The sequence below is a fragment of the Scomber japonicus genome, chromosome 14 (assembly GCF_027409825.1).
Source record: "Scomber japonicus isolate fScoJap1 chromosome 14, fScoJap1.pri, whole genome shotgun sequence".
Taxonomy (NCBI): Eukaryota; Metazoa; Chordata; class Actinopteri; order Scombriformes; family Scombridae; genus Scomber; species Scomber japonicus.
Genome location: NC_070591.1, coordinates 26,161,444 through 26,187,450, shown reverse-complemented (window position 1 = coordinate 26,187,450; position 26,007 = coordinate 26,161,444). Strand labels below are relative to the sequence as shown.

The 26,007-nt window shown below is 39.1% G+C and overlaps 2 protein-coding genes across 2 annotated transcripts; one reads left to right on the top strand and one right to left on the bottom strand.

The window, feature by feature from the left end:
* blnk (B cell linker) lies at positions 1–20,091 on the top strand. Its single transcript, XM_053333371.1, has 24 exons — positions 1–97; positions 355–417; positions 7,147–7,193; positions 11,072–11,137; positions 11,679–11,725; positions 13,386–13,426; positions 13,518–13,635; positions 13,938–14,041; positions 14,253–14,325; positions 14,650–14,733; positions 16,367–16,392; positions 16,483–16,511; positions 16,626–16,682; positions 16,815–16,842; positions 16,930–16,981; positions 17,159–17,219; positions 17,307–17,334; positions 17,483–17,513; positions 17,945–18,020; positions 18,163–18,191; positions 18,363–18,418; positions 18,548–18,631; positions 18,733–18,888; positions 19,706–20,091. Exons 1-24 carry the CDS (start codon positions 29–31, stop codon positions 19,820–19,822), a joined length of 1,542 nt encoding a protein of 513 aa, XP_053189346.1. The 5' UTR covers positions 1–28; the 3' UTR covers positions 19,823–20,091.
* A 504-nt stretch (positions 20,092–20,595) lies between these two features.
* LOC128373112 (zinc finger protein 518A) lies at positions 20,596–25,646 on the bottom strand. The gene is made up of 3 exons (XM_053333370.1): positions 25,599–25,646; positions 22,495–24,691; positions 20,596–22,412 (listed from the first exon to the last, which is right to left on the bottom strand). The coding sequence occupies exons 2-3, from the start codon at positions 24,674–24,676 to the stop codon at positions 21,706–21,708; spliced, it is 2,889 nt and encodes a 962-aa protein (XP_053189345.1). The 5' UTR covers positions 24,677–24,691; positions 25,599–25,646; the 3' UTR covers positions 20,596–21,705.
* Positions 25,647–26,007: the final 361 nt, after the last annotated feature.

Sequence of the window (26,007 nt, the reverse complement as noted above, 5' to 3'; positions counted from 1 at the left end):
TGCTCAGAGGTTCCCTGTTGAGACAGAAATGAACCTGCCGTCCAAAGAGGAGTGCGAGGGGTGGGACCAGTCACAAGTAGCCGTCTTTATGTGCAAGGTGAGTACAAGAAAGATGGGAGACCTTATAAAGAGTGGTGAGAATGCCAGTGGATGCTAAGAGGGCGTGTTGACCTATTTTATCAGCATTTCAAAGTTCATCCAAGCTAATAAGGGGGATATGGTTCATCTGTCATCTCATGTCTGACACTATATCTCTTTATATATTCTATACATGTGCACCAAAGCCACATTCAGGTCATATGTGTGCTTAAATGTCAATCCAGAAAACTAAATCAATATGTTAACTACCCTTAGAACAAGATGCCAGAATGTGCTACCACCATTAACAGACTGAAAATGAATGGGCAAAGATTTCTGGTGAGTAGATCCTCTCATATTTCCTTTTTTTTCCACCTGAATTTACCAGAAAATACTCTTTCCGCCTTGGTTGTAGTTTTATATATAATCTGCTAATCCGTTCAGGATCATATCTGGGTCGAGTTTGTTGTTCTAATTACGTCAAAATGGACAAATCCTCCCAAGCAATTATTATTATGATTATGGTATTAAAAAACAGCAGAATAATTGCATTCCCTAGAGCTATTTATGCCAGTTTTGTTCAAATAAATAAATAAAAATAAACAATTGCCCAACTTCGTTTATAATACCAAGAATATTGTGCAATTCTCCCTCTTCTATTTTAAAATCAAGTTGTTAATTATTATGAAGATACTGAATCCAAAAGCTTTTAACTTGAACATTAAATTAAATTGAAACTCAACTTGACAATGGATGCTGAGTTACTGCAAGTATGTTAATTACTGTGAAAATCCATGGGACATGGGAAAGTTTAGAGGTTATGAAACTTGCTACTACTGTAAACTCACTCGCTTACCTTGCTTCCCGTACTCTCATGGTGTGTAATCATTGGCTCCCCCCAACATGGAAGTGACTGAATCATTCGCAACTTCTGCTTTGATGTCACTGTACTGTCTCATTGCTTTGTCACCCTCATCCACATTTTGTGTATAATCTCTGAGGGCTTTGTGATGTTTCTGTGAGGCACACAGACTGGGTGCAGGTGAAAACTCTGTCTGTGTGTGGGAGAGAAACTGTGAGAAATGAGTCTTGGGGCTAATAAAGCTGTGATCTCTGCTTATTTGAATAAGTATCATTAGGTCTGTCCCCATCATGAGGCGGGAAACTGTTTTAAAAGAGGATTTTATTCACTCGAATAGCTGAGGTATGGGATTTAACTTCCTCATATCTAGTGTTTTGAGGATCCTAATACATGTGTGTCAGCACGCAAGCATCCATTTATATACTTCTATTTAGTGACAAACACCCCATGTCACACAAACAAATGAGAGCAACAATATATTCATTAGCCGCTGACCCTGAGCTGGATATTGCATCATTAAAATTACCCCTAAATCTCCCATGCTTATCTTCACCCAAATAGGCTCAGTGTGGATTTTTATCAGTCGAAATGATTAATAATTCAAGAGCTGGAGGTTTTGGTGCACAAGTTACCAGAGCATATCTGAAAAATACATGTGCATACAGTATGTGTATTGACGGATATTTCCCATATCAATAGATCGGGCTCAGGTAAACCCGTTCTCATATTGATCAAGAATATTTAAGCACGGCTGCACAGCTGGCTGCACACGCTTCAGTTCCACTGGCTTCAAAGCTACAGAGTCTGACAAACCTTCCCAGTCATACATCTGTTCAGATTTATTGATGTCAACTTTTGTTAGTGGTATTTGATTTTTAGCCATGCTAGTGGAATATCGAGCGGTCAATTGATCCACCACATTGGTCAGCACACTGATGTTAGCACTTAGCTCAAAGCATCCCAAATGTCCCAAATACAGCCTCACAGAGCTGCTAGCATGGCCGTAGACTCTCAGTCTTCTTTAGGAGTTATGGGAGGTACCTTGTAACCTACAGGTTCTTTAATATATAGACATTTATTATCTTTTATTACTTTTCATAATTTATTACAATTTATTAAAATGAGTTTCTGGGGGTAGTGCTCTTAACCATATTTGCCATGAGTGTTTTTTCTCACTATAGCATCCAGTTCCTCTTCTATTTTTGACAAACCTGCTGTTGCCTCTGGCTGTGAAATGTCACTTCCTGTAGCAAAAGGACTTTTTTTTTCAAGAGAGACTGTCAAAGGTTTCACACTTTACTGTCAATTGAATCACTAGTGTGGTACAATGCAGTATCTAATAAAACAGACTTACATACCTGTATATTTACATGTTTTTTGTTTTTTGTTTTTACTTCAAGACATTAAAGCTCAAAAATATGTTTTTTCTATTGTTACTTCAGTTGGATGTTTGAGCTTCACTGTGCAGGATGATGTATCTGTTTGACACTACTGTAGAAGTCTGTTTTCACATTCATCTGCTCTCAAGGGAGAAAGTTTCTCTGTGCTCACCTGAAATTGTTGAGTTTGTCTGAGGTGTGTAGACGATGATTTTGTGACATTTTATCTAGCATGGAAATCAATCATGGTCCAGTATGAGAATGAAAAATAAATGAAATATATTTGCATTTTCATATATTCTGGATCATTTTAATGAGGGAGAAGGGAAAGATGTCATTTTAATAATTTTTAGCGAAGCAGTTGAGCTTTTTTGTGGGAAAACCATGTCATTATTTAAAGCAGAGTATTCCTATATGTCTTAAAACATGTATAAAGGAGGATCTTTAAATTTATAATGTACCAGTACCATTAAGAGATGTTCCTGTGAATTCATCTTACATGCAAGATCACAAACTCTTTTCTTAAACCAATGTAAGGCAGAAACGGCAGCAGAGAAGGAATACGGACTATGTATAATATAGTTCATGTTTGACTCATCAGGAACTCAGCATGTGTCTAAGGGCAGAGAGGGCCTGAATGTCATGAGTGCTGCCTTGGGCTCCCTTTGCATATTCATATGATTTTTATACAATAGATCAAGCAAAGGTCATGAAATCTTGTAAGTAAATGAGCACAAGGAAGAAGAACCACAGGTCTGAAATGCATCTTGTTCAGATAACACCCACTATGTCTCTTCATCATTCAGTGCTTAAGAATGAGGAGTGAAGAAAAACAATCTAAATCTGTCTGAGTGGTGGGTGGCTGTATATTACAATACAGATGGGACTGACAGTCAGTCAGCACCCCGCAGATAAAGGTAATCTCCATCTTTTTGATGCCATAGTCGCTTGCACAGGTAGACAGGTTAAAGGAGATATGTAGTAGATCAAAAAGACTGTCAGGCTCCATCATGTGACGTTGCCTCTGTGTGGCTGCGATGTGAGGAAGTCACTTTCAACTTCTGTGCATGACATCAGCACTATGAACAAAGGCCACTCGAGGTAAAGGACAGTTCATGCACAAATCAGTGGTAACGTGCTATATCATGTGGTTGTTGGTATCAAACATCTACAGTGACATGCCAAAATTATATAAAAATGGTATGAGATTTAAAAGGAAGGTTTGTAAAATGTGTATAGGGTATTATTGGAAAGAATCTGAGTGAATGTAATATATAATATCCAGCAGAGATCAGGCATTACTGTAATATAATCCAATTCTATCCTTACTAAATCAGTTTTTCTCCTTGTAATGGATAATAGAGGGTGAAAAAAAACAAAGTGTTAGAGCCTTAAAGGAGGAAAAACACCTTAAACCAGAATTATATCGTTACTCTGGTGATTTTGGAAAATGTAGTGTAGATTTGTTTTCGCACCAAGTGACAGTAATGAGACCTCGTGCAGCTGCAGTCAAAGAACCACAGGTAATTTTGTGGGGATGTAGCTGTGAAGCTGTTCTCTCTGTATTGTGAAATGAAACTATTTTTTTTAAACCACTAACAAATGTCTTGTGTCACACCTTCCGCTTGCTTGCTGCATGCCACTCCAACAGCAAACCACTTGTGAACTGAAAGAAAAGTGGTCCTCTGTGTGCCTGTTTTTCGGTGGAACTGAGATTTTCACACAGATGCAATTCATGCTAAAGAGCTACAAAACGTGGGTATTTGCAGAGTTGTGAACTACAACTTTGGCACCTGTAACAGAGCTGTGAGTGTTAGCCTTGTAAAACATCTACCACTAAGACTCCACAGATCAGTTACAAATATGGTAATATTTATGGTAATAACAGCGTATAGCCTATTATTTACTATTTATAGGCATCATGATTTAAAGCTATACTATACAGCATGTCGATTTTTTTCACAAGATTATATTAATTCAAGATCATATCCAGTTTATTGAAGATACAAGAAACTTTATTGCCATTTGCACAGGCACAGGGTACATGCATATTAGAATTCCTGTGCAGTTCACTCAGTAAGGTTAAAAATGAGAAACACATTTACAATAAAATTAAAAATTAAAGAGTTGCAAGGTCTTAGAGATCTAACATTGTTTACAACAATTATTTGCAACACTTCTAATGAAGCGCTGAAGCAGTAGTTGGAGCAGTTTTGTTTGTGAAAAAAATTAGAATTAGAATTATGGAAAAAATGTCCCAGTCTGTGTGCTTTTAATACCACATATGGCACCAATATAAGAAATTTCAAAACCTTCACATGGTGGCTAGAGTTAGATTAGAGGACTGATAGCACTCTCATATCTGTCTGTCAGTGTTAATATTGAAGCTGGAAGGAAATGTGGTTAGTAGGCTATTGCTTAGCATAAAAACTGATAGCTTGTCCAACTAGCACCTTGAAAGCATACAAATAAACATTATATCTCATTCGTTTATCTGTAGTTTTTATTTTTTTATTAAAAAAAAGAAATTAATGAATAGTAAAAACTATTTTAAGGGGAGCTATCTCTTAAAACTAGCCTAGCAACTACTTTCTCAAGGCTAGCTGTTGCCCTCTGCTTCCAGCCTCAGTGCTAATACACAGTACAGTACTTATACAGCTAACCTAGCAGTGACCTAAGCTAGCTGTTTTCCCCTACTTCCAGTCTTAGTGCTAAGCTAATCTAGCTGTCTCCTGTCTCTTGCTAACGTTATATACTTAACAAACAGAGAGTGGTATCAGTCTTCTCTTCCAACTCTGGTTAAGAAAGTTCAAAATGCCAAACAATTCCATTAAACAGAATAGGAACAAATACCAAGGTTATGTATTCCTTATTGGTCCACTTCCTGTTTTGTTTAACAGCCTTTAGAGTGATAACATCTATAATACTGCTGTGATCCTATAAGAGCTGATGAAGCATCCATTTGGATAATGTACTTCTCAGAGCTTGACATGCAGCATTCATAACACACATTGACACAAATCACACCACAAGGAGTGAACACAAAAAAACACTGGACCATGGAAGCAGTAAGCTAGATGCCTGTTCACATGTTAATTCAATTGTACGTGCATTTTCAAGTCTTGTGAGAAATTATGACGTGACAATATGAGTGAGGGCATCTGGTCTGTGATACAAAGGAGAGGCTGCAGCTTGTAGAGCTGTTGTGTCTCATTTGAACGAGCACAGACACTCCTATAAATAATTCAATGTGGGAGCAGTGCCTGAGTATCCACTGGGGCGGACTATTTGATATTTTATTCGGTGTCAAAAGGCTAAGTCGGATTTTATACAGATACTTTTTTCTCTCCTGTAAGCCAGTGGGATGATCAAGTGTGTATCTGTGAGGCCAAGGTTCATTTCTTTGAAGGAGGTAAAGCCTTTCATATTAAGTGATCTCACTCTTTGATTTACAAATTATTAAATTACAAGCTCTACTTAAAGGGCTCTTACTGCGCTATGGGCTTATTCCTAGAGGTAATACATCCTTTTGTTGCACCAAAATTCCCATTTTCACATAAAGGCAGTGTAAGTTGTTTTATCAAACCCCAAACTATGGAACATGTTATATATCATGAACAGCTTTGAATAACTACTGAAGGAATCTTAACCGTACATCACTGCACTTGTTTCACAGGAGACTCCGCAGATAAAGGGCCATACATACATTATTCATGCTCAAATTAACTATCCATATTAGAGCCATATCTAAGCCACGTGCCTCTTATCACAAGCCTCTCTGTGTTTGTTCATCTGACATCTTACAGACTCGAACGCACAATTCCAAACTTTGGCCGGCACGGATCGTTGTCACAGACATTGTCATGAATCCTCGTCATGGATCTTCATTACATTTCGACAAATATAAAACAGGAGAGAGACAGAGCAAGTAACGACCTGGAGCAATGAATTATGAATGAAGAGGGGAATACATAATTTAGAAGGATTTGTTGCATATTTTATGGTAATCATTTTCCTTTCATTTACAAATCACAATTGCCTTACTGCAAAACACACATTAAAATTCAACACAGAAAAAGAAAAAAAATTACAATGCAGCGGGCAGTTGGATAAACTTTTCTTCTTTTTTTTTTTTTTTACAGTGTTTTGATGATTTATGAAAAGTGTTGTTGTTGTTTGTTTTTTGTGGTTGGAGGGGGCCAGCTCCTCACCTGAAGGTCGACAGTTTTAATTTACAAAAGGGAAATCAACCACCAGCACATTGAAAAACAGCTTTTAAAAATCTACTTCGCTGTTCACTGTTTTGTGTGTCCACATGATGTTGGCTTATGAATTGTTAACTGAGTGTGTTTTTAGATCACTTGTGGTCACATTGCTCTAATAAATGACCTACCTACATTACATAAATAACATGATTTGGATTTGATTCTTCCATCTAACTGTGTGTACTGTCACTGATTAAGGCAGCCAACCTCCAACTGATCATCAATACTTACAATTGTGAGATTTAAGTGCTATTATATGCATGAATGTAATATATGGGTGACCCTGAAGCTCCCATAATGTCTCTTCTTTTTAGGTGCAATTTAGACAAAAACTTGAGTGTGAACTGTGCCTTTAGTGAGATGCTGCCATCTCCTGTTAGATAAGAGCTGGTGCACGACTGTATATAAGTGTGCAGTATTACAGCTCAAATGCATGTATTTAGTAAAGGTGGAATGAGGAATTACAATCATCTATGAACTGTCTGCTTTTCTCTTCCTTTTTCCAACTTGTCACCATGTGTTTACATTTGTGCTCTCTCTCTCTCTCTCATGCTTTTTACAGAATTTGTCTAACAGCGACCTGAGCAAGTTCAGTCTCATCCACCAACCGTAAGTGACACTTTCATAATGCTTAATGCGTAATGCTGTCATCACACAGCTCAAACCATCACCCATCACTCTCCTTTCCTCTCATCCTACCCGCTGTCTTTTTTTTCTTCTTCTTTTATTTCCTTTTCATTCATCATAAAATTAAAACATTTCAGGAGCACTGAAGTTATTTATACTCACGACAAAATATAGAATCCTCTTCACATCCAGTCGGATATTCTATTATTTCTATGATTCTATTATTATGAGCAGGAGGTGACCGGAGAAATAACATAAACAATGTTCCATCAGTTGAAAAGAAGAGGATTGTCTGCGTGTACAAGCAAAACAGCCTGTTTGTACTTGTTCACACGTACAGCTGTGTGTGTGTGTGTGTGTGTGTGTGTGTGTGTGTGTGTGTGTGTGTGTGCGTGCGTGTGCGTGTGGAGAGAGGGTTGTTTGTCTTCCTGACTGCACCTGCACATTTGTTCTTGTTTGTGAGATGTGTTCCTGTTCATGTATCCCCATGTGTGTGCATGTGTGTGCATGTGTATGAGTAGTGTTGGTGCATGTGTGACAATAATAAACTAAAATCAGTCATTCAAATTCAAACTTCATGTCTGCATCATTTTGAATTTATATTTGAAATGAAATATCTGTTATCTATTATATAACTAATATATTTAATAACAGAAAAATACAGTACATTTTAAAAACTGGCATGCTTTTGTTATTTCAATGAATATTTTAAAAAACAATGGACAAATTAGTACTCCATTCTTTTTTCCTCTCCCTTTTCACTAAGCCCTGTTCCCCAACATTATTACTGTGTTGTGTGTTAAGTCATCATTATTTCCAGGCAAATGTTTCCATTCATTTGTATAATTGAATGCATGGGTTATGTGTGGTTTATCTTTGTTTCCAGTTTTATGATCTGTTAGAAGGGTTACCAGAGAGGACAGGACATTGTTAGGATGTGAGAAGATTGTGCTTTGTGGTTAACAACATTTGGCTGAACTTCCTGCAATTATGAGCTGTTTGTATGCCTTCATTAGATTGGGATTGTCAGCAGTAACAGAAAATTCCAGTGTTTATAATTGTATGGTGTTCTGTATGCTTTGAAATGCTTTGTGCACAGCTCACCCCTATACTTACCTGAGCAGGTACAGTAGTAGGTTCCACATAGGTGAGGCTGAGAAAGTAAAAGGAAGGGAGCAGGAGGTAGTTTGCTGTAAGGCTGCAGATTGTATTTGTTTGTGGTTTGCTTCAGTTTAAAGGTGCAGGGTGTAGAATTTAGTGGCAGAACGGACTTGGAAGAAATGGACTATCATTTTCTTAAGTATTAAGTTTTAATGAGTGTGAAAAAAATTGTCTTTTTGTTAGCTCATAATGAGCTGTTTATATTTACATAGGGAGCAGGGGCCTGTTTCAGAAAGCAGTTTTAGTGAAAACTCTGAGTTAGTTGACTCAGAGTTGAAGTCATCTAGGTTGAAGGTTTTTTTTCGGTTTCACAAAGCCAGTCCAGCTTGACTCTGAGTCACTCCGTGAAAACTAAACTGCTCGCTGGCAAGTTTTCTTCAACTAACCTTAAGTTTCTCCTTCTTTTTAGCTGAAGCCTGCAGATTGAAGGAGCTGTCAGACATGGTGTGTCCTTTTCTTAAAGAACCAGTTGATATTGAAGCACAAATACTCACTCTAGCTAATCTCCGTCAGAGGGTGATCAGACCCCGCTGGGATGTTTTATCATTCTCTGATGATTATCTGTTTGAGTGTTTCTGGTTTTTTGTACAATTGATCATTTATCTGAACAATATTATCAGCCCTTGTATCGACTGTACGACACATCATGGACATGCTCTCAGGTCATTAAATACTGGCAGTGTTAGAATGGCTGAAAATTGACACTACTGAAATATGTCATGTTGAATGTAGCCACTGAATGCTGTTTAATGAGACAGGGCAGGCTAAACAACATCACAATTGCTTGTAATGAAATTATAACTTACTTGAACTATAGTTTTATATTTCATCTTCATTTGCTGCTAAGTAGGCCTACGTTTTGTACCTGTTGGGGTCTGCATGAAAATTAAACGTGCCATGCCCACACACACACACACACAGAATATAAATGTTGAATAAGTGGACATCTCGAGATGAAACATTTTTATTCATTTTGTTGTAATCTGCATACTTATCCTCAAAGTTATGTTGGTGAATTTCCCAGGGTTCATTTTTGCCTCTGTTATATTTTTGTTCATAAATATAACTTTTCGTGAACATACATAAAAGTTTCTGGTGCCAAATCTTCTTCCTTTATATGGAGTGGCGGAACTACAGTCCCCAGCTGAACTGCAGACAATCATATAAACACTTTTGAAAGCAGTCATATCTACACACATCAAAGTTAAAGAAACTGCTTTGGAAATGTTCGTTTCATACATTACATAAAATGAGATAAAATGGGTCAGTTATAACACAACAAGGATGTACAGCTCTTAGAGAATGAATGGAAAAAACAAAAGGAAGTTGAGAGTAGACTGAATTCCCCATAAGTGTCCCCAGTGGTTCCACATTAACTTCCAGCTGAGCGGCTCCAGACTGAATGATGAATAAAGGCTGACTAAAGGCTTTCTTTTTTTGTCATCATGAATTATGCACAGCTGGTTCCTTAAAGATCCAAACTGTCTCTTTAATTCTTGAGCAGTGTGGGTTTTTCTCACCACAGACAGCTTCCTGGTTTCCACACAAACTGACATTCTAACAGGAGAGCACGATCATTTTCATTTGTTTTTCCATATATAGGAAATATTAAAGATTACAACACCATACTTTCCACAACACATGACATCACACATGACTTTACCCACAAACTAAAAACGGTGATGAATAATCAAGTACCTACCTCTTATTTACACCCACCAAGATATGTCACGTAACAGTAATAAATCTTTTGAGAGAGGCTTTTAAAGAGAGTTGCACAATTCTTTGCAGATGATGGGATGTTAATGATGCAAGAGGTTTGTTGAAAGTGTGTGTGTGTGTGTGTGTGTGTGTGTGTGTGTGTGTGTGTGCATGTGCGGATGTGTGTGTGTGTGTCTGCGTGTATGAAGGGGAGTGGAAAAGAGAAGTGACTATTCTTTCAGAAGCAAATACCCTCCCCTTTATGACAAAGACATGACTAGCACTAGACTGAAAGTATGAAGGGAATGACGCTCGAAAAATGTAATCACTTGAATTAAACATGAATATGGAATCGTTAGGTAAACTCGCTGCTCCTGCCGCGGAAAAGATTCGGTAAGCACTTTGAGTTTTATTTGACCTTTTTACTTATGAGTTGTAATAAGAATAAGAAATACTTTCATAGAGCACTATCCAGCGTACATTGCACACAACAGTAGAGCCTAATACAATAAAATAAATATTTAAGTGGTAAAATAGAAAAGGTTGCTATGATACATTGTACAGTAATTGTATACATAGTATATAATGAAATGAAAGCAGTATTATCTACTACGTTGTGGCCACATTTGACAGCAAAATCACAGTTTCCCTTCGTTTGCGTTACAGTGTCAGTGAACAGATTAGTGTTACATTTGTTTACACCAGATGCAAACTTCGGTTCAAACTTGGGCAAAAAGCATTTTTATCGTGTCCTGATCATTTTGAGTGTAAAAATGAGTGATTTTTCTATTATATAAATCAAAGCTTTAATATAAACCTTATTAGAAAATGTTGATTTATAGAGAATGAACCCATCTGTAACCGTCTGTGTTTCTGTTTATGGATAAGCTGAAATAATACCAGTATCCACATATTTAACACTTTTGTTCCTTATATAAGGCTGAAAAACGTCATTTTCTCAAGACGTGTGACTCAAAACCAAATAATGTGTTTTCCAGGCAGCTTCAGAAGATCGTTCAGGACATCAAGAAAAATGACGGCAGCTTACTGAATAAACTAAAAAGGTAACTCTCTAAACTTTCCACATCTATACTGTATTTTTAAAGTGTATTAGACATGTGAGACATATGTGAGGTAAATTTAGTAATCTTGTGTGTGCGGTGTCTGTATATATACATCAGTGGGTGTATGTTGATTCCTCTTTCACAACCGTTGGAATAACAGACAGAAAGACCAAAAATAACTGAAACAGATGGCTGTTGTCTCACTTTCCTTTCCTGAAATGAATCCCCTTAAGACACAGGAGGATAGCTATTATAACGACACACATAACAGAATCTATTTATATTCATCCTGCCACGTAAATATGTACATGAATCTGTTAAATTCAGCTATGTAAATATAGCCTTTCCACACTTGTACAGTACAGTAATTATGTCACCAAAGACAAAGAATTATTAGTCAAATAATTCCACTTTAATAATCTAATTCTCAGCATTTATCTTGTATTAATAGTGAGTGTTCTCACTGTAAAAGCTCTGTCAAATCACTGTTAAGGCATTTATCACCTGCTGTTGTCAATCTCTCTCTCTCTCTACATGGCAGACTGAAAAGCAAACCGGTGCCAAAAGTACCTGCGAGAGATTACAGACGTAAGTAATGTGTCTTTACTCCTGGTTTCACACGAAACGCTTTAAATGAAGAAGTCTCGCTCTGTAGATTCCGAGTGAAGTGAGACCCCCTCCTTCCCCCCACTGCTAACACCACCATCAGCACCACCACCACAACAACCGATGTTTCCTTTAAGCTAAAGTTCAAAAATGAATTCTTTCAATGTACTGTACATATGGGTACTTGAGTAATTGTATTGACAGTCATGAAAATATGTGAATCTGGCCTTTAAAGGTGCAGAGGATTTATTGTACCCCCAGTTTTCCTTGAACAGCAAAAGCATACGGTTTTCAAATATGAGTTAGGCAAACCGAGCAAATGTAAATGTGCCACATGTACTCTATTTATTTATCTAAGGTTTGTGGTTCTGCTCATTTCTTTGGTGCGCTATATCAATCTACCACACATGACGAAAAAACAGTTCACTGCCCTCATTGATCTCTGGTTTAGTAGTAAGTAGTAAGTAGGGTGATATTTAATATGACTAAGCTATGTTTTGCAACTTAATGTTGTAGTTTGTCTTCATCATTATTTATCACCCTTTGGACAACAAAATGTATTACTTAAAAAAAATGCATTAGAGCAACGTTTAACACTGTAAAAAGACAATGCAAAATAAATCACAGCTAATGTAAAAAGAGATTAAAATGACATTCAGCATTGAGATAAGATACAATCAAATAAAAGTAAATAATCAGTAATACAGTTAAAATGCCATTACAGTGCAGTACATGTTGCTCCCAAAGGACATAAAATAAAGAAGAGAAATGAATCAAAGGTACAACAGACCAACGCGTTTTAAGGAAGTTGGTACCATGTGTGCAGCATAATAGCTAAAAGTTGGTTTTGACTCGAGATGCTAACAGCTGACTGCAAGTCTACTGAGTTTATATTGATCAAGCAAGCCAGAAATAGTCAGAATTAAGTGATCTTATATATAGCAGCAGCAGCAGCACTTTAAAATCTATAACTAACTGGAAGCCAGGTAAAGATTTAAGAGCTAGAGTAATGTGGCCAGGTCTGGTTCTTGTTAAAACTCTGCTGCAATTGTCCGTACCTGAGAGGCTTTCCACCTTGTTGCCAAGCAACATAACTTCTTCATTTCATTGCCAGAAATGTAATTGCATGAAGTTATTGACATGACTAGACTAGAACATCCAGTCCAGTTTCACATCAGTACATAAACTCCGACTTGATCGAAACCTTCTGACTCATAAATGTCCAGATTGTACAAACAGGTCATGTAAAGACACAGCAGCTGCAAAAACAAGTGCTAAAAGTGCATATAAGATAGACTTCTACTGTTTCCAAATGTTTGAAGAAACACACTGTGGTTCTGTTGAAGTTCCATCATGAAAACAGCAATAATGTGGGAAAAATGGGTCATTTGTTGAAAGGTTATTCAACAGTTCAGGAGGTTAGGTTACATGGTCCACTGCTTCCTCAATGGAAAACCTGACTAATAGACAAAGCTTCATTCTAAAATTAGACACATTTTTCTGACACCTGCTCAGATGTATGTGTGTTTAATCTTCTTGTGAAATCCAGAATTAGATGTGTTACTTTTACATGTGGAAAAAACTCATCATAGTTTCTTCCCCCTCTTTCTCATGAAATCCCTTTCAATGAATGTGTTTACAGATGACGACAGGGAGTGTGATGACTTTTCTGACCCTGATTATGTAAGTTGGGAAAAACTGAACATCAAAGTGATTTATAGTGTCCTCTGAGATATTTGTATGTAACAATATTGGAAATGTGTCTTGCCTCCAGGATAATGACACGTATGAGGATCCATGTCAGGACCATGATGACAGCTACGAGCCTCCTCCCAGCCACAAAGTCTTCAACACAGCTTCTTCAGCTTCTTTCCCTAGGGGGGAATATCTTGGTCAGTGTTCCTTTTTCATTGAAACTTATTTTTCTCACAATAAAAGGTTAAATATGTGATGGCATTCTGATTTTTAAAGCAACAATATTAGTTCCTCTTATGATATAACTCAAAATGCATTCATGTTCTAGTTCCTTTTCCCATGCAGTCTTTGTCATCACTCTCTTCCTACAGAAGTTTGGTTCATTTTCAGCTTTTTAGTTGAAACACTGCTAAGCCAAACCACAATACACAGAGGGCTTCAGGATAGTGGTTCATGCAAATGCTGACAGTCTGTTTCTGCTTCTGCTTCTCCTTTCCAGACAGCTGCCGTAACCGTCCCAACAGGCCACCCAGGAAGCCCTTCCGCCCAGGCAAAGCCTCCAAACAACTGCCCCCTGAACCCACCGATGTGGGGAGTGATGAAGTAAAGAAACTTCGATTCCTTACCTAAGTTATAAGCCTCAAGCTCACATATATAGATACTGTCCTGCAGGCCTGCCTCTGTGCTCATATTTCCACAGCCTGTAACTTGCATCGTGCCTCTGTGAATTTCACCATATCCTGTATATTGGTTAATGCCTCCCAATGAGAGTGGACAACTGACAGTATATTTTTTGCATCATATTACTTTGTAGGAAGACTACATCAGTCCAGATGGCGGTAATGATGATGACAACTACGTTGAACCTTCAGAGAATCCACCTCCTAGTAAGATACAGATCAAAGTATAGAGAAGAGAGACTTTGGGAATACAATATGTGGGAAAAACAACAATATGGATAGTACTACTACCATAAAAACACTGTAATGGAGCTCCCTGGTAGCCAAGTGGTTACAGCACGTCGTATATATACACAATGTCCCTGGTTCGGTTCCAGTAAGGGACCTTGGTTGCATGTCATACCGATTTCTCTCTCTACCCTTTTTTCCTGTTGGCTTCTCTGCCATTAACTTACTAATAAAGGCAAACATACTCCCAAAAGAATTTTTTAATATATTAATATATTATATATATATTAATGCTTTCCTCAGATCCTATAATGCATGGTGGACACAGACCAGGGAGGGACCGTCCCATTATACGTACACCTTTACCAGAGCGCCCACCCAGTCCTGGTATGTACAACCATATGTCACAGGCTGAGCATGCTATACAGGTCACCAGGGGTCAACCTCTACATTGGCCCTAATCATCTGTACACAGCATAACTATCATGCAATTAAACTCTGTGTTAAAAACATTATCTGAAAATGTATTTGTAAAACAAGAAGTAACCCACTACTTGTATAATTAGATTTAATTAAGCTTGTATTGTGGCTTGAAAGATTTTTTTCCCCAATGCATTATCACTTATTATTTAAAAAAGAAGTGCATGAAAACTTAAATAAATGGATAGTTATATGTTTTTTATACCAAGATAAAAGTGTTATCTACAGTCATGCTGGCATTTCTGCGAGGCTGTACATATAGGCACAGTCTAAATAGCAAAATGCTAATGTCAGCATGCTAAAATGCTCACAATGACTGTTGAGCAGGTAATGCTTACCAGTATTACCATGTTACACAGTACCAGTCCCATTCAAGAATGAAAAAGTGTGTAGAAACCATTGAATGGTACTATACAAACCATATTATTATTATTATTATTGTCATATGTGAATAACTTCAGCATGTTAGCATGCTAACATTTGCCAGTTAGCACTAAACACAAAGTACAGCTGAGGTGGAGTTCTGAAGGTATTTGGTCATATTGGATAAATTAAATTTGATGTGAGACTACATCATGTGGAGGGCATGAGTGACATGGGAATCCATTCAATACATTATTAACTACAAAATGTCAACGTCATGGAGCAAAATAAGTAGGTGGATCATTAAAGTCATTGGGTTGCATCCTGTGGAAACCATAGCATCTTGTACAGAATGGCAGTCCATCTAATAGTTGTTAAGATATATATGGACCAAAGTAATGACCTGACCATCTAACAAGAGGTTTGTAAAAGGTTGCACACTAAGAATAACTATAACAGTGAAGATAATGATGTGAGCGTCCACCTTACGAACTATAACCTCTTATAAACAACAGTGTCAAACAAGCGTTGTACACTCGAGCTTAGTCAGTAGCTAATAAAAATAGACCCGCTATGCTGTAGGTTGATCAGAAGTATTTCAGACACTAGTTGCTTTCAGAAGGCTATTTACAGACCAAGCTGATGTTGTAGCGGTGCAAAAGCGCTACTCGGGTAGGCTACAGTAGTCTATTTGCACGTAGCCACAGCTCTGAAGAAGAGTTTTTGGGACTTGAGTAACCACACAGGTGCACACTGTATTAAATATGTACATTTACTGTGTTCTTTTAAAAGGTTTAATTGAAACTCATAGCCTAACCTGTCCAGTTAAGCAAATCATTACTGTACCATTAACCATAAACCTGACTCACTGTTTCAGGTATAATATGGATGTTTTATATGTGTTTCAAATAAAAGTAAATTGAGAAACCCAGCATGACACCCCCCCCCCCCCCCCCAAAAAAAAACCCTGCAACTTATACACTGGTGTTTTTACGGTAATTGTCACTGGACAGTAATGAATTAATTTACAATATGTCCCGCATCAAACAGTCAACCTGTTGCATTCTGAAGAGACTTGTTTGTGCAATTAGACAATGCATTACAAAACCAAAAATAGGCTTTTGTGGTTTTACTGTCTAATATCTACTGTCTAATTGTGCTTGTGGTTATTCTTCAGATTTTTATGAAGTTCCTGACAAAGAGGTAAGCCTTTTTCTTTATCTAACTGTAAAGCAGCAGCAACATTAGAAGAATTTTAATACTATAACTTTTGGTTTCATGTAATCTTAACAGGAAAACTCTTCAACTCATCCAGCAAACAGGTCAGTTTGAGACTTTCTTACAATAGGTTAGGTTCTCATACAATATATCATCACAGGATTTTAGAACTAATGTTCACTACAATCTGAGCCTAATACTCGCTTGAACCCCTACAGACTGTGTCCAATCCCCACGCCTCAATCACATTCTTTACCACCAAAACCCAGCCCCAGGTAGGACTGCTGACACAGAGGCTTAAGAGATACATCTTTATTTGCAAAGAGAATTTTATTTCAATTGTGACTAACTCTCTCTCTATTTAAAATGGAGGTCCAGATAAGATTTTAATATTTCTCTTTTTTCAGAATGAATGTGAGGAGATCTCCCATTCCTGTAAGTGATTACAAATGAACAAGATTTGATTTGACATAAGCTCCACATTCACGAGAACCCTGATTCATTGGTTTTGTCATGATGCAGGTCCAAGAGCCCACAGGCAGTGATGAATATGAAGTGTGTGATCCAGAAGATAGTGAGTATTCATTTAGTCCACAAGTTTAGCTTTTTTTTTTTTTACCTTTTATTACATTCAGAAAACAGCTCTACCATGAATCATTTCAGCATGGTGCGCCATCTAGAGGACAGCCAGTGTAATGAGAGAAACATAAACTGAGTGATCACTGAATTCTTGCATTGTGCACTTCTCTAGTTTGCAGTGATAAATCTTCAGAGGGACCTCCCCGACTCCTACCTAAACCTCTGCCTAGAGAGTAAGTATCACTTCTTTAACACATTTCTAATTATATACATTGTAGAAAAGTAATGACTGTTTTTTATTTTTCCTTTTTTCTCTTTAGAAGGTCACCAAAACCACCTGCACGGCCGGTATGAATATAACTGCTTCAACTTTTAAATACTAATTCTACATGACACATTCAATCATTGCTTTACAGTTTTTACTTTTCAGATTTCTGACATGATGTGCTTATATGTTTATGATGCTGAAAATCATTCAATGTGACTCTCATTGCAGAGGCCAGACTTCAAACTGAGAGAATTTGAAAGTAAGTGTCCCTATCCACTCTGAGTCACACTAGACTGAGCTAGTATTTAACATTTAACATTGAAAAGAGCTGCTTAGTGTTTTTCCTGTACCACCATTTGACCTGAATTGAAATGTATCTGTGCACATTGACATCATTTACTAATTGAATTGTGTTGTAAACTAATTCTCGTTGCTCAAGGCTGTTGCAGACTTAAAGTGACTTGTAGCATCCCATTATGGTGTAATTGCATCGATACGTACATTAGGCATTACAGATTTCCCTCATTAACTCCATACAATGGAGATGTGGATGAACAGATAAAGCAGATGCATGAGCCTTGAAACAACTGAAAACCTTACTTACAGAATCCATTTGTGGAATTTGTCTTCAAATTATATTTAACACTAAATAGCAAACGTGCTAATAGCAGCATTTGTGGATTTTCACAGGTCGATCGCTGCCTGTGATTCAAACTCAGCAGAAACCTCCACCAAAAGCATTCACGCTAGACCTGAAGCGACCCAAGTAAGTAATGCAACACTCACTGCATTATGTTTATACTGTGCCAATGCATTTTTAATGCTCATTGAATGAGTTAAATTGCTTCAACCACAGCTTTGTACTATGTATTTACTGTGGTCTGCTCTCTTTGTGGCTTATTTTGCAGGATTCCTATTCCACAGTTTATGTCCTCCGGTAAGTAAAATGTGCCTCTCACTAGTGCATCACTGGTTAACAACCATATCCAGAGGAGTAAACAAACTCTTAGCATTTTTGTTACATTATGTGTTAGATTTATTTAAAATGTCATATTAAAAGCTACATTATTGCAAGCTAATTACAATGTTTGTGTCTCTATTGTCACAGGACAAGCTGACAGGAAAAGTGCTTCTATTGAAAATTGGTCAACAGATCAAGATAAGGTTGTCCTTTTATATCACTATATTATGCACATCAATAAATGACTCAACAAAATATACTGTGTGTATATATTTATATGGACAATGTATCTGGAGTAAAGGTTAAAACATTCTTCTTTGACTTTATTTCAGGACTCAGACCTCTATAAGAAACCGTGGTATGCTGGTTCATGTGACCGCAAGACTGCAGATGAAGTCTTGTTTTGCTCGAATAAAGTGAGAATGTCATTATTTATGTCAGCACTGTTATTACACATCTACCCAAATTAGCACTTGGCATATTTTTTACCAACACGCCCATAACCTTTCTGTTTCAGGACGGCGCGTTTATGGTGAGGAAGAGCTCCGGTCAGGACTCTCAGCAGCCCTACACATTAGTGGTGTTTTATAAGGGCAGAGTGTACAACATCCCCATCCGCTTTATACAGACGACTCAGCAGTACGCACTAGGGAGAGAGAAGAAAGGAGAGGAGGTACAGTGCATGACTCTTAATTGTGTTCATACTGCTGTCTTTAGTTGGGGTTCATCCGGATTGTGGCCTATATGCCTTTAATGAATAAGGACTGTAAAAGCATCCATGTTTACATCTGCCTGGGCTGTAAATCTAGCTGTTTGTTATTATGCAGCTATATTTGATTTGCAGTTGGATTTGGCTACAATGAATTTCAAACCCTGTAAGGATAATGACTATTGTTTGTCACATGCTTTCTTTAAAAAAGCTTTTAATTGAATAATTAGCAATCAGAAAAGCCTCTGAAACATGGACACTGAAGACGACATTTAAATTTAAAAGCTCACACTGATGTTACCAGATTTACTGCAGGTTTGATTATCTGACACTTGGGACGCCTGTAAATACATGTAAATACAAACCTCACCTGCATACCAGTTCTGGGAAATAATAACCAGGACAGTTTCACTTTTTATTGTGAGGAATATTAATATCCTATCCTGTTACTTTGATCTCTCTGTGTGTTGCTCTCTGTTACTGAGTGTGAAGATCATATTTTAGATTTTGTTTAAGAACACTTTCATTCTAAAAACAGAAAATATAATCACATTTGAATAAAAAAAGTAAATGCTGGTAAATGTTGGTTCATTTTAATTACATTCTAAACCTGATGGCTTCAGTCAGTTGAAAAAATCCAATTAAAAAATAATCATATCAATCACAATATCACACCTCTAACCACATCATTAAAAATATTGGGAGCAATATTCCAAGAACTGATTTGTCAAGTTCAGAGTGATTTCAGGAAATACTGATTATCCCTTTCTTTCTTTCCTAGTATTTCAGCAGCATCTCCCACATCATTGATAACCACCAGAGGAACCCTCTAGTGCTGATTGACAGCCAGAGTAACACCAAGGACGCCGCCAAGCTGTGCTACCCCCTGAAGCCCTAGATGAGCCTGAATGATAGAGTACAGAGAACAGCTGATTGTCTGGACTGGTGCGCCTCGTCCCGCTGTGTTCACAGAACTCATTATCTGACACTTTCTCTTCTAATCTTTGTTAATCTGAGGTGCTGTCAGCAGGATCGGATACTGGACTAGTCTGCAGTGCTGGCCATGCAGAGCTAAAGCAGCACTGACTCAGAAGACTTTTTCACTAAATGTTTTTATAAAGATGTTTTTAATAAATGCTCAGGCAATAAACTGCTGATTCATATTAAGGCGAGGAATGAGACTGTGTTGCTGCAGGAGAAAGAAGGTAGACGATTTGTTTTTTCGACAGTACTTTGTGGAGTCAAAAAATGCAAGGTTGTATATTTCGTTTTAATAAAACTCTTTTTTGTGTGTGTGTTGTACAACTCACATTTTTCAGTTATCACAAAATACCACCAGGAACTGACAAACACTTTCATTTATTCTCTGTCCAACACGTAATGCTATCATACTCATGTAGATTTGTTGCATAAGAAGAAAAAAACATCCTAGGCACTTGGTGAAAAATTCTCAGGTAATATTTTACAGTACCTCTAGCTGGACTATATATATTTATATATATGTACACACACAATTATAAATCTTTTATCTAAACTGAAAATGTATATATATTTACAGAGAATTACAGACACTCAAGTGTTTACTCTGGAAACACAATTTCGGTACATCTGTCCAATGGTCCTTGACTGACACATACATAATCCATAGTCCCCCCCGCCCATTGTCCCCCCCCTGCTGTGAATACTGAGGGATCACGGCTGCATAAGGAAAACGTCGAGCCACAGGAGGACACCGGTTGAGATTGTCATAGGTTTCGGCCTGAAACTGTGAGGTAACGGGAAATAGAAATCCTCCTTTCATAGTGCAATTAAAAAGATACGATTATCATTTTCAAGTCAAAAGTGAGGAAACTCATTGAGAGAAAAAAAAAACAACACATGATCCAATTATCTAGGCCTCTTTATCTTTAAAAAAAATCCAAATTTCATAAAGAAGTAAAAATGTCACTAGCATTGCATATCGACATCCCCATAACACAGGTTAATGTTGTAAAAATGTGTCGGGGTCATGTGGGATATCTGCTCCCGCTCACAGAATGCATGAAAATATACCTCTTACAGATAATACTAGGTTTGAACATAATTTGGAGTTTATACAAAGGTTTTTCTACAGATACAAAGATTCTTCCAATGGCCCAAAAAAAGAAGCATAAAGAAGAGCATATAAAGGCTTAAACTAAAAAGAGTCATAAATAAATGTTGAATAAAACAGCTTATTGTCTTTTTGTTTTGTTTTTTTAAACACACAGTTTTGGTATATCTGAGTAACTTTTGGGTCTCTACGTCCCATTCCAGAAACATAAATATGATAGCTACCACACTGTATATCCTACCCGTATATAAACTGATCCATAAAACTCAGATGGTATGGCAAATATACATATTACAGTGTTCTATAAAAGATTCCATATGACAGTGTACTCAAATCACCTTAAATAAAGCTATTGCGTAGACATAGTACAAACAGTACAAAGAACTATATTATCGATGCCACGTCCGTTGTGGCTGTACAAATAATCACTAACCAACATAGTTTGTATCAAGCTACTCAGACTGGGAGAGAAACAATAGGTAATTGTTACCCTGAGAATGTGAACTCTCCAGAAAGTGTGAACATTATTTCTCCTCAAAAACAACCATTCATAATTAAGACTTTTTTAAAAAAAAAAGAAAACAACACTGAGGATAGTGACTGTCACCGTTTCCATTATTGTTTTGTTGTATTGCAAAGACATCTTTTTCTCCAGGCTACTTTTATTCTTATCCAGTGTGTGCGACGTTTTAAGCGTTTTCACAGTTTGGCTTTTTCCACTCCATCAGATGTCGCTGCCGATGAAGCATCCACATTTCCTGGCTAGCGAACCCCCTGCCGCAAAACCAGCAACGGAAATTGGTGGTGGTGGTGGTGGTGGTGGTGGTGGCGGTGTCCCTTCTGGGGGAGACGGCGCCGACTACTTCGTACTTTTTCCTGTTCAGCCTGCGAAGTTTCAATTTTAAGATGAACCTCTCCTGCACGGGGTTCACGTCGTCGTCCTCCCCGTCCGTCGTGTCGTTTGCATCGAGGGTCTCTCCGCTCATGGCTGCGAGGGCCTTCAGGGTCCTGCGTGACAGCACCACCTTCCGCACTTCTCCTCTGTACCTGCTGACCACCTCCATGATCCGGGCGACCGCTGGGATGTCTGCGTCCGGGTGATTGAGCACCACGACGGGCTGGTGTCTGGCTGGACGCTTGACCGGCTGGAAGGGACTTATGGCTACTAACTTCAGGGTCCTCGCCAGGTTTTTCGGGAGCGGCTGCCAGCGCTGCGCCGAGGCTGGTGAGGGTTCTTGTTGGATGGCTGTCCCTGCAGGCAAGTTGCTGGTGCTGGTGCTGCTGCTACTGCTGCTACTGCTACTGCTGAGGAGATCTGGGTGGGGGTCTGCAGGCACTCTTATCCCTTCAACACTCTGCTCTAAAGAAAGAGCGAGGTTGAAATCTTCGGAGTTACCTGAAAAGATAAAGAGAGAACACTCAACAGAAAATTCCTTAACCATTCTTGTCTACGTGGAAACTATACCTTGCTGTCTTACCCTGCGGTGTAGTGATAGGTTGGGAAGTCACTCCATCGGTGGCTGATGCATGGCGGTCATCGGAGGGTCTGAGCTGTGAGTTCTCCGGGCACGTCTCCACCGCCGCCGCTGCCATCCCGTTTGACTGGCACGTCTTTCCGGATGAACCGCTCCTGTCAACTTCTGTTTCCATGAACTGCCTCGACTTCTCCGCGTCATCCCGCTTCTCTTGATCTGTCGACGGCGAGGCTTCGGGCTCCGTGGGTTCGCCTCCGACTGTGTTTTCAGACCCTGTTGGCTGTGCGGCGCAAGGTGGATTAATCTCCTCCCCTGGCTTTGATTGTGCGGTGGGTGTAATGGCTTCAGAGGGGTCGTGCTGGTCAGTCGTGGAAGCTTTGGTCCATTTCTTCTGCTGCGCTTCTGTCGACAGCTCGTTTTCAAGAACCTGCGCCGTCTCCTCCGTTGACATGTGAGCATCTGGCGGTCCACCGTGGTCACCCATCGGGTCGCTTTCTGATGGAGACAGAGAGCTTTGTGACACCCACTGCATCTCTTTCACGGGATTCTTCTTCAACACGATCTTTAAGGCCACACCTGAATCTCCTTTGTCTTTCTTTTTAGTTCTCCGCTTTCTTTTCCGCCTTCGGTTCTTTCTCCTGGTTTTTGGCTGAGCTTTACGAACGGATGTCTGCTCTTTGCTCTCATTTGTAACCTTGAGCTCGTTGAAGATATCCATTCCATCCTCGTGGGCATGTGCATTTTTAGGCTCCGCATGTTCCTCATTATCTCGATTGGTCTTTAATTCCTGATTCTCTCTGTTTTCTTGCATCCGAGTGCATTCAGACAGCTCGTTCGGGGCCGACATGGAGGCATCATTATTTAGTTTTGTCTCAGTCTGTACGTGATCGTTCAAATTTGACTGACATCCATTTTGGTCGACTATGCAGAGCGCATCATCGGCGGCGCTCTCAGAGGAAAGAGTCTCCTTCTCCGATGACGCCATCATTTTCAGCCTTTTGGCATATGTGGCACCGTTCTGGGCCACCGTTATCTTGTTCTTGACCGTGAGGACGGTGAGGTCGGCCGAGTTCGACATGATGCCGTTCTCTGACTTCGGGTGAAGGTTCACGTCTTGAGGGACATTTGACAGAACCGTTTTAAGAGCCTTGGTCCATTTCTGGTCACCGGTTTCCCCCGCTACAGACTTCATCAAAAACTGCTGAGTCTCCTCTAGTGTTGTTTGTGGATCTGACAGATGGCAGTATTTATCCAGGAATTCTCTCCCTGGCAGAGAAAGGCAGTCCTGTGTCAGCCAGCACATTTCCCTAACTGCACTTCTTGTTAATCTAGGCTTAATTTTTGGGAGAGGGTCATTTGGCTTCATTGCTATGGAACGAACCTCCTCCTCCTTCTTCTTCTTCTTCTGGTAACCATTCTGGCTACCATGGTGAGCATTAATGTGCTTAACCAACAACCATTTCTGAGATGCCTCGTAGCCACAGTGCTGACAACATAAAGACTGAGTGGTTGTTTTAGACTCAAACTGATTATTGTCTTTTGTGTGCAGCAATAGATTAATCTCATTAGCACCATCCAGGCCAAAATGCTGTGAGTACATGTGCTCTAAAAACACTCCAACGTCCCCTGTCGAGAACTTCTGACACATTTCACATGAATATTTGCCATTTTGGCAGTGATACATTGTCAGATGTGCACTCAATTCAGACCACGTGCGTTGAACATTGTCATTACAAATGCTGCAGCTGGAAAAAGTATCCTTGTGGCTTAATAGATGAACCTGAAGGAAGGACAACTCGTGTGCATTAAAAGCACACATGTGACAAGAAAAAACTGGAAGGCTCCCTCTGTGGTTTTCCTCAAAGTGTCTCACTAAGTCTTTGGGAAGATATTCCGAGTTGTCCTTGCATTGTGAGCATGTGAACCTGAGTGTGTGCCTGCTATCAGTTGTCCTGTGTTGACTCTGTTGTGCTTCCTGGGGGGGCTTCTTTGATGAAGGGCACGCTGTGCTTTGCTCCCTCTTCTCTGCTATCTTCTTTGGTCCATGCTTATCTTCACTTTGCATAGTCGGGGGCTGAACGGCAGTCTTCCTGAGGTGGGGCCGTTTGCGCCAAACTCTATTCTTCTTGACACGCCGTTTATTATCTCCTGCAGAGGCAGCTGCGCACATATCCACCAAATCCATGGGTCGTCCGGTTTTCTGAAAATGAGCCAAAAAAGACGAGAGATCAACACACACAAATAACACAGCTCCTAACTGAATCTAACTGATCCAAAATGCACGTGTGTGTATATCAGTTATGAAATGCTTTCAGGAGACCCAGTATGCTCTGTGTGTGTGTGTGTGTGTGTGTGTGTGCTGAGACTGCAGTTATGCAAAGTAAAGCAATAAAAGAGAGGCTGCATTCACTGTGTCCCACACCTGTTGCTGGCTATGGTTCAACTTGCTTCTGCACGGATATTGATTCATCACACTCTGCTTTAAAAACAGGGAACTCAGATCACTATCAACCACCAGCTGTAGGACACTGCACTTACACTCACCTGCTCTCATAGTAGTTATGAACTAGATCCCTGCGTTAACAAAAAACTAACTAAACACGCTACGAAGGCACCCGCAAATGCACACAAGCCCAAACTAACAAATGCACCAGTAAATAGTCTGTAACAACGTGAGGAATGACTTTTTCGTCGCAGATTAATCGGCGGGGGGAGTCGTGCGTGCGGCCATTGTGTAGTCTGACTTGACCACAACAAAGTGATGAGACTGCCTTTGTACCGAGCTGCAAACGCCTTGGGAATTGGGAAGTTGTGATAAAACTATCCCGCTGTCTTTTTTTCACTTCGCTTGATAACGTGTTTCGTCCCGCAGCCGCCGAGTGAACTGCAGAAACGTTTTTAGCGTTTGAGTGATTTGAATTAACGTGACGCACAAGAGCTTACGAAGACGAAATAACTTGGAGAATATAAAGCGTGCTAGCAAAGTTACGCCACGTCCGTTTTTTCACCTTGCATCGAGTTATTAGTGCAGATAAACCCGCCTGGTGAGAGAAATGAGTAACACGCCACTAGTTATTTGTGGAGTTATGTCGGGTTTTTTTTTTTACCTTTTTCTTTTGTGGGGAGCTTGACAGCTCAGCGAGTGGCAGCCATGATGGTTTCATCCGGGGATTACAGCCTCTGAGCTCCTTTAGCCTTTAGCCTGGTGCCTCCGACCCACTGGGAGCCTGCTGTCCAGGGGCCCACACTGCTCCGTAAACACTGCTCAGTGCATTCATGTAGGGAATAATTCAAATGTTAACACTTTATATCCCTATAAAATAAAACAACCCCTCACATGGTGCTACATTATATGAAAGAAAGCTATTCATAGGGTGGATTAGGGTAATGTGGGACACTTTTTGCAAATTCTGACTTGTTTACTTTATTTACATATGAATCCAATAAATTATATCAACACCTAATATCATTCTGAAAGATGTTTCCTTGTTAAATCATTAGACAATGTGTGGTATT

Coding starts and splice junctions, on each gene's coding strand:
- LOC128373112 (XM_053333370.1), bottom strand. CDS start 24,676: ATGGATTTGGTGGATATGTGCGCAGCTGCCTCTGCAGGAGATAATAAA. Junction 22,413..22,494: donor ACCTATCACTACACCGCAGG/GTAAGACAGCAA, acceptor TTATCTTTTCAG/GTAACTCCGAAGATTTCAAC.
- blnk (XM_053333371.1), top strand. CDS start 29: ATGAACCTGCCGTCCAAAGAGGAGTGCGAGGGGTGGGACCAGTCACAA. Junction 418..7,146: donor TGAATGGGCAAAGATTTCTG/GTGAGTAGATCC, acceptor TGCTTTTTACAG/AATTTGTCTAACAGCGACCT. Junction 18,021..18,162: donor CTAGACCTGAAGCGACCCAA/GTAAGTAATGCA, acceptor CTTATTTTGCAG/GATTCCTATTCCACAGTTTA.